This window comes from Haliotis asinina, chromosome 4, assembly GCF_037392515.1.
Source record: "Haliotis asinina isolate JCU_RB_2024 chromosome 4, JCU_Hal_asi_v2, whole genome shotgun sequence".
Lineage (NCBI taxonomy): Eukaryota > Metazoa > Mollusca > Gastropoda > Lepetellida > Haliotidae > Haliotis > Haliotis asinina.
The window spans coordinates 2,818,480-2,827,826 of NC_090283.1; the positions used below are offsets into that span (position 1 = coordinate 2,818,480).

Here is a 9,347-nt window from a genome sequence, read left to right on the forward strand (position 1 = left end):
AAGATATTTTGTACTATATATATGTTACAAAACAGTAGTCCAAGTTACCATAGAAACGAATTGATTAGACGTAATAATTGTCCCCAAATGTACCGATTTTACATCAACTTACCATATAGGTAAGTGATTATGGCCACTGATAATTAAATGACTAATATTTTCATAACAGTTACCGGAAAATCTGATAGTTATGAAAGTATTGCTAAATTTATTGCAATCTACTTTGAGGAGTGAGAACAACACTGAGGGAAAGATATTCCTGTTTTCGCAAGAGATCCAAATATTCTACCTGTAATGTTAATAGCAATGTGTCCAAACAAATCATTTGGTGTTAACAGAATAAATACAAGCTTCACGAAGTACAACTTCCATCACTGATCTGTAAAAACCTCATAGATTTGGGATGATGTTCTGATTATGACCAGCGTTTCACTGTGTATGTTATGTTTATTAGTTTCCGAGCTAGACTGTCAAACTGACTATACCGCGACGCCACATGTTTGTATCTCTTATAATATTACACGGGTCTCATACTGTCATCGATACGGTATACAGACCACCTTCTCACCCCACGTTTGTATTGCTTGTGTGATGTTGTGTGATGACACTACATGGGTCTCATACTGTCATGTATACGGTATACAGACTACCGTATGGTTTCCTGCTTCATTTGTGACCTGTGACCTACACCCACTGCTCCAGTTCTCCAGTCAAGATAAGTCAGCATTCTGTAACTTTACACTACCGTAACGTATCGAAACTATCCTTGTGTGTCCTCTCTGGGTTCAAAGACATTACATCTCCACTAATAATCTGTCAATATAAAAGGCGGGTGCGGGTGTCATAGTCGTTAGTCGCAGCTGCATAGTGACACATGACACAGCGCAATGTGCAATTGAAAGGACTAACAGCACGAGGAAGAACTCCATCAGTTTCATGCACGCTGCACACGCCGATCACTGCACATAACCGGGTGCGGGCTGCACAAGCCACATCGACAGCGAGAGAGACTTGGCTCACTTTCAGATCGTGCACCAATGGAAGGGAGACTACTTCTTCAAACACAACATACTGTCCCATACATCCACGCTGACCACTCGTGCAGTCCCATGTTAAAGAAGGCAGATATTAATATTACAATACAACAGTTCATTTATTTGGAGCTGATGATACAACTATTTCATGTCGATGATATGGGCACAGTGAGAACAAAGGGTATTTCACTATAAAACGTTTATTTTATTTTATTTTTGTTTTATTTTATTTATTTATTGATTTTGCTGTACGTGTGGGTATTCACTGAGGGTAGTGGTGTGCTGTTGGTGCCTCACACCTCACATGACATCTTGAGTTCCCGGAAGACGAGGCAATCTAGTCATGAGATCAGTCATAGCCTGGACATTGGACATTTCACCAATTGAAGCAGTAAGGGGAGATGGGTTTTTTCAAGAGGGGATACACAACTAAGTGTTTTTGTCAAGAGGGGATAAACAACTATGTGTTTTCGTCAAGAAGTGATCCAAAACTAGGTTTTCCTATACTTCTGTACGTAACTATTGCAACATGAGACCAATATTGGAACACTCTATATGACTTTTCGCATTCTTCGTGAAGTTCAGTAAGTACAAATCCCCATTCAGTCAGATTTGCAAACACACTCTATCATACGATATATCAGATATATCCGACTGGTCTTTAATATTATATAGGAGTGATCTACAAAACGTAATCCAAATATTACTATTTATGACAAGTGAAAACCTGTATTAAACGAGCTCTAAATGAACAGTTTTATGGCTTGTCTGCATGAATTCATCGCCGTCGGCAGTTTGTTTCGTCTTCCTGTGTCTGAGTTAATATATAGCAAAGGAGCAGACTTGTAAAAGCTGATGTGAATCTTCGTCCTGCTGTCTTTTGTTAATATTTTCAGTTTCAAACGGAAATGAAACATCCGTCTGTTTCTTTCAGATTCCCTGACAGGGGGTATTCAAACCAAGTACACAATATAAATAAACGTTGCAAGGAAATAAAAACATAATTCTCCAGCTAAATCCGAAATGCAGCTTATGTTAAAACATTATTATAGTGTACACGGAGTTAGTATTAAGTGTTTTCTGGACGTTAGGGGAGACAAAGTAGCCTCTACAGACACTGAAGATTATATACAACAACAAGCATAGGTTATTGAACACAACTTCTAACCTGCCTTGACGGGCGTCAGCATGATGTATTCAACACACCCAGAAAGGACGAATTCCACACGATTATATAATATATAATACCCATATGCCCGCACCTAGTACGTGCTCAAGGTGATGATGCAAGGCGCTCAAGTTTTTCCCTCGATCATTGGATGTCAGTCTCAACTCCCTATGGATCATACAACTGTTGCAGTCACTAGGTGCCTCAAGTTATTGCTGCTTTCCCATCCTTACGAGTTTGCCCTTCACAGCTGGGTGGACTGGGACATATAGTCACAGTATTTCCAAGTTTACTGAACTTTGCTGTACCTGCAATTAGGTGTCTGCATGAGGCTACCATCTGGTCAATTACTAGCGGATTCGTGGGTTGTGACAATCCACGAGAGATTCTGCACACAAAGTTAACTCCAAGGACAGTCTGTTCGATCCCGACACCTCACGTTCGCTGGACAGCACTTGCCTGGTGGCAGGAAACTCGCTCTTCATGCCGCATCATTGGTGTTTCCTCCATTGATCAGTACAAGAACATCCCATCACGTCACATTACACGACAGGGACCTGGCCAGGTTGTAGGTCTGGGTGGTGGTTCATCTTCTATCATGTGCCCATGGAGTCTGGCCAGCTGATAAGCGTCGTTACTGAACCTATCTTTCAAGGACAAATCAGCCCCTTTTCTTTTAAGTAATTCAAACACACGTACTCGCCCCATCTCAGCGGCCATCATCGCCGGCGTCTTCTCATCATGGCCTCTGCTGTTGATGTCAATGTTTTTTGAGAGAGTTTTAGTTACTATGGCTATATTTCCGCCACGACATGCCCAGTGAAGGATGTTGTTGCCAACAGTGTCGTTAAGCGTCATATCGGGTTGATGAAGAAGTAAAAGGGAAAACAATTCTAGATGTCCACACAATGCTGCCCGCATCACTGGCGACTGCCCAAGATGGTTTCTGCTGTTTATGTCCGCCATCTTGTGTGACAGGACACACTTCACTATTGTCACATCTCCACCATAGCAGGCAAGATGAAGAATATTATTACCTTGTAGATCTAATACTGACGCATCTGGATTTCTATCCATGATAGTGTTGAAAATATCACGATGCCCCCAGTTAGCTGCTAACATCACCGCTGTCATTCCGTCACTCCCCTTGCTGTCGATATCCACGTGACCTTGAGACAGGATGTCCTTCACCTGGGCAAGGTTTCCTCTGTTGCAAGCAGCATGGAGGTCTGTGTCCACAAGGCGTGTCTCTCCACCATGATTCCCTACAGCTGTAACACAACCATAGAGTATGTAAACATGGTGGCCAGGTGGTATCTTACCTACAGTCTCATGAGACATATGTACACGCTGAAGTAATCTTTAAGTAAGGTGATATCACTGAGGCCTAAATAGACACTCTTAATCACGAGTGCAAAACTTCGTATATGGAAATACTTACATTTTCTGACAACTTATTCTTACAGTGTAGAGCAAATACAAATTGTGTCAAACTGTTTCTATAAACGGATATTTTAATAGCAAAAACAAAAAATTATTTCATCCTCATTCTAGAAGTTGGTTACGTAAAAAATGAAACATGCAGCTTTATGGGTGACATAAAGATCAATCTGCTGTTTGTCAAAACATACTCTCTAAATATACATCTCACCATCTGGTTGTGTACACTCTTAGCTTGATATGGATGTAAGGACTGACATCGAAATGTCGCTCCATAAGAAGTTGTCATCTATATAGTTGTGTGTTTGTTTTTTTTGTTTTGTTTTGTTTGTTTTGTTTTGGGTTTTTTTGTTTTGTTTTGTTGTTGTTGTTTTTTTAATGACAATAGAGACCTCGAGCTGTGGCTGTGTCTCATCTACTCAAATCAAATATTTCACAGGTACACATATTTTCAGTTTTCTGAATTTCTTATTTGGAGATTTGTCTTCAAAGCGTGTGAGCTAATAGAGCTTAATACTTTCCTACAAATTATTTTTCAGTAATAAATAGACATATACTAGGGAAGGTGGAAAAGTGAATATTGTATACACATAGACTTTCTATCTTTCTCACCTTGCTGATCAGGATCTCCAAGTCGTGTGCTTACACTGGCCCATTCCAAGTCGTCCAAACCTGAAGTGAGGTGTTAATATGAACATGGACTGTGGATATATCATATTCAGAACCATAACACTTACAGAAAATGACTGCAAAAACAGTTGGCAAAATCGTTGTAGATACCAGTGGTTGTACATAGCTATGGTGAATGTTTACCAGAAGTTGTGGCTTGAGTTGTACTTGAAGGAAGCAATACTTGCTTCTAACCGCTGACCCCTAACGATCATAACTACAGGTAGGAGTAGACCATTCTGTTATAACCACAGCTAGCAGTAGACCATTCTGTTATAATCACAGCCAGCAGCAGACCATTCTGTTATAACCACAGCCAGCAGTAGACCATTCTGTTATTAACATAACCAGCAGATTATCTAGAGCATTCGGTGATATCCGTGGCCAGCAGTAGACTATTCCGTTATAACCATAGCGAGTCGCTGTCCACCAGCCTGTCTGTTGCCTTGCTTGGTGCCGCTATAAACGACGGCTTCGGGCACCTGTTTGAAAATCTGGTCGACCCATGGACAATCGTCGTTACAGATATTCAGAAATCGACTCAACTAGCATGTTTTAGATCAAGCAGCCCCCTACTTTGTTGGCTTTGTATTCAGCATTGGGACGGAAATACTGATATTGTAAAATATACACCGGTGGGTGTCTTATCAATGTGGACGACAACATAAGACCACACCTTTCTCAACAGGTAACCTTCCCTCTGAAGACTCCAACCATTACATAAATTGTTCAGTATTACTGTACAGTGTACAGAGAATTATTATAAGGAGCACGTGTGCCCTTATGACTCGGAGGCTTTTCAACCTCTGTGAGTATCAGCAAGTACAGATTTAATCACCACATAGAAATACTAAAATGCAACGGTTGAAATCACTCTGAATCACATGTTACAGCTTACCTATTCGTTCTTCATCAGTTCCATGTGCACGTCTGAAAGACATACAAGAATCACATAAAACTCAGCTGTACGAGTGTATGATTGTGAACATGAAGCATTTTACTTTTCACGTTCAGCATAATGAGGTGTAGATTGTTCAGGAACCCTGGAATATCAGCCATGTATCATGAGATCCATCAATACTGTATGACATCCAAGGGTAACAGTAGTCCCGTAGATTCTACTTTGATAGTATTGCATCTCGACTCCAAGGAATGGGCGTGTAGTTTAGTCCGTGTGTCATTTACAGGTAGCATTTTTACAACTTTAAATAAACACAGATTATTTCCTGTCACAGTGCTAACAAAAGATTATTCCCCAGGAATACTCTTCTCACAAAGATAAGCCTTTACTGTACCTAATGTACCCGTGCTTTCTGAGCCACACAACTGCACCAGTGATGATGATGATGATGATGATGATGATGACGATGGAAACTGGAGTGACGATGGCGGCGACATTGGAGTTTGTTCCACTGGATGGTGTTTGTCGTGTTAACCTCTTCTGGACGTCCCGGTTTTCTGAATGGGTTAATATACGTGACAACAGAACGTGTCATGCATACATAATTCATTCATTATACATACCTGTTAATACGATTAGTCCTTACCGTCTTTTGGCGACGGGTTTTATATTGTAAACATATTCTTTATAATCGTGTTTGTTTTCATCACGATATGGCTGAAATATTGCTGATGTAACACTAAATAGTAACTCACTCACTCACTAACTATAGTCTCCAACAACAACAAAAGAAAGACAAAAAAAGTTCTAGAGGTGTATATCATTGTCAGTGACAGCGGTTCACAATGGTTCACGCAAAACAACTGAATAATCATTCCTCTTCCACCACCAAACCGGTTCACTTCCCGTGCGAAACGTTCCCTCAGACATCTATAAACACGTCTTTCTTTGTTGTTATTGAGGAGCTAAAAACGTGACTTGCCACTGAAAGAAAAACTTCTTCGTCGCTATTGTGGTCATACTCCGTGTCTCCTTGACACCCCTGACATTACTACCGATGGCGCTGCGCAGTCATGCAGAAGGACGCCTCGATATGGTCGTCCTGCACTAATACCCGAGAAGCATGGCGTTTCTTCGATCAGCTTCTGAACTGAACTCCTGGTATTGTTGCTGTAGAGGTGGCCGTGGTAATTCTATCACGCAGTCCCTATGTGCCGGTCCTGTGCTGCTGTTGCGCTGCGTGGTCGATCATATGTGGGCGGTATATTACACGTTAACGTTATGCTTGTGTGACGGGATACGTGGCAAAACTTGGCTGAGGTCTGCGGATGATCGTTGTTGCGTTGATCTTCTGTCAGTCCTGATATGTGTACAACTTTCTGTACACTGAAATCATGGACAATTGAATCCCCGTCGTTGCAGTAGTACAGCAGTTCAAGTAGCACACTCATTTCATAGTGGAGCAATTGGCCGTCACGTGCTTGCGTTTTCCCACCCTGTGGGGCTGTACAATAGTCTACCCTCACGATTTTTGAGCGAGTGAGTCAGTAGTCACCGTCACACCGGTAATATTTCATCCATATCGTGATGAGGACATTTATAAACTAAAGATGAATATATTTTTGAAGATGAAAACCTGTCAACAATGGACAGTATGAAGATATTAAAGTAAAACTGGAATGTTATTATACACAAACATATATTTATGTAAGAACGGACTAATGTTCGCCATGCACTGATGGAATCTACCCGAGCAAAGCATTCCACGCATGCAGACATGACCATTATATATGAATATTAGCAAACCTTTGTCAAATTGATATTTCCAAATTTACCATTGCGTTTTTTTTTTATTTTTGGAGTATATCGCTGATGCATCAAGAGTGTATACATGTTACTGACACATAACCTGTTTACACATATACAATATTTTAGAAATCATTTGAGACTATAAATACCTTTTTCACAGTGATAGCCACTGTAATTGTCTATGCAGCCCAGCGTGCAGTGTCCAGTCTGCTGGTTGCAGGTTCTGTTGTTACAGTTGCTGCTGCAGGGTTGGATACATTGATGACCGTACCAGCCCGGGACACACCCTTCAGAACAACGGCCAGATGACCGCTCACAGTGGACATTCTCGTCAACCTCAGAGGCACAGTATTGACTACAGTTTCTCTCGCAGTTCTGACCATACGTCCCCAGGTTACATGTGCCAGATACACAGAACACAACTGTAGTAGAGGAAACAGACAATAGTGTTATACATTAACATGGTCACCTTTCCACAATAAACCGATCTGTAGATATTCGATACAAAATTTCTCCACGTGGCAGGAGCGTAGGAACAAGGGTTGGGTTGGGTGTGGCTGCTTTGGGGCTTAGCTCCTTCGCCTCCACCCCTTAGCTTCTGAAGCTGCACATAGTAATACCGCAGCTGTAAGACAGCTATATTTGAATAATCATGGCAGACAATCCAGTGATTGAGACCATGAACATCGGCATTCGCCACTACTCGCCCCTTTCCGTAACGCTATTCGGCTTGTCCCCGAAAAATACGAGTCTGTCACGAATGGAGCATTGATTAAAACAAAACGATAAGCTGACGTGTTTCAGGTGAGGCAGCGGGTACCGATTTGTACTGCAAGCATGGTTTGTTGAAGATCAGGTAATCAGGCACGCCTATCGTATTTAACACCTCACCTGAGGTCAAGTAGAGAGTCACAGTCGTCAGCTCTGGATTCATCCCTCCTGAAACGACATGGAGACAAGCTGTTGATCTATTCTGTTGATGCAGAAAAAGTGTTTATTTCAATTAATTTATAATTTCATGCATTAATATAATTGTTGTCAAGAGGTTATATTGTTATGTGTCAGAGTACAAGTATTATAATATTGTGGTACTTTTAAGTATAAAATTTAGTTCAGATGAGTTTCAGAAAGTCTAGGCAGGCTATAATTGTTATCACTTTTCCGAAAAGTATTATCCTGATTGTCATAGCAGATTATTTCCTCTTCTTGTTAGTGTTACTGCTTATCAGAGCACATGGCTTGTCATTGCCTCCATGTTGGAGACATCAGCTGTGACAGTTGACATGTACAATACAGTTGCATTGTTTGCTACTATGATGTGTTTCAATGCATTATAAGGTGAAAATAAATTTATGTGAAGGTTTTGTTAATTGTACATTTAATTCATACAGTTTGTAATTGTTAATCTTGAAGCAATTTACTTTGATTTTTTATGCTGTCTTGCTGTTTGGAATAATTTACTTAGCAAGTCTTTCTTTCTGTTGTATGGTTTTGAGAACCTCACCAAGCCGAACAAAGTGAAAGTGAGCGTATAACAGCATACACTTTGGTGCGAGTAAAGATGTTTGTGTCTTGTATCCACATATATTTATATAGCATTTGTTCAATATCCCCATGACAAAGCCTCCATAGCAGCCGATATTATTTATAGAGACTGACAATTTTCAAAGTGTCAAAAATTAATATATGCACAAATGATGATAAGGATGCGACATTTCCACCTTTCGGCATTCTAATGCAAAATGATTAAAGCGATTATCTCCAATAAAGTCGAAATAGTTATGCCAGTGAATATGAACAGATCTCTGAAATAAGCTTTTAAGACACCCTTCGCTCTGCGATAGGGTAAGTCTGTATGGGTCTACCTGTAGCACCTGCCACAGAGCAGATGACGTGAAACGTGCGTGTTCCCCAGCTGTATAACAAATCAGTGTCCTGCAAACAGCTGAAGCTGGTCTACAAAATGTAGTGATAAAGAAGTTGACTATCCAGAGATACAGAAACTGGACAATTCAGAGATACAAAACTAGAAAATCCAGAGACAATTAAACAAGACAACTCAGTTATACCAAACTTGGCAATGCAGATACTAAACTAACCAATTCAGGAGATAATAATCTAGACAATCCAGAAACACCGAACTTGACAGTCTAGAGATACCTAAACTAGACAATTCAGAGATACTAAACTAGACAGTCAAGAGCTATTGAACTTGGCAATTAAGATACTGAACAAGATAATCCATAGATACTACACTAAACAATCCATTCATTGATACTGAGCTAAACGATCAAGAGATACTGAACAAGACAACCCGGTGATTTTA

At 40.5% G+C, this 9,347-nt stretch overlaps 1 protein-coding gene across 1 annotated transcript; it reads right to left on the minus strand.

Annotated features, from left to right (window-relative positions):
* Nucleotides 1-2,222: 2,222 nt before the first annotated feature.
* On the minus strand, nucleotides 2,223-7,955 carry LOC137282143 (histone-lysine N-methyltransferase EHMT1-like). The gene is made up of 6 exons (XM_067813870.1): nucleotides 7,913-7,955; nucleotides 7,171-7,443; nucleotides 5,607-5,769; nucleotides 5,210-5,241; nucleotides 4,255-4,314; nucleotides 2,223-3,473 (listed from the first exon to the last, which is right to left on the minus strand). Exons 1-6 carry the CDS (start codon nucleotides 7,953-7,955, stop codon nucleotides 2,740-2,742), a joined length of 1,305 nt encoding a protein of 434 aa, XP_067669971.1. The 3' UTR covers nucleotides 2,223-2,739.
* Nucleotides 7,956-9,347: the final 1,392 nt, after the last annotated feature.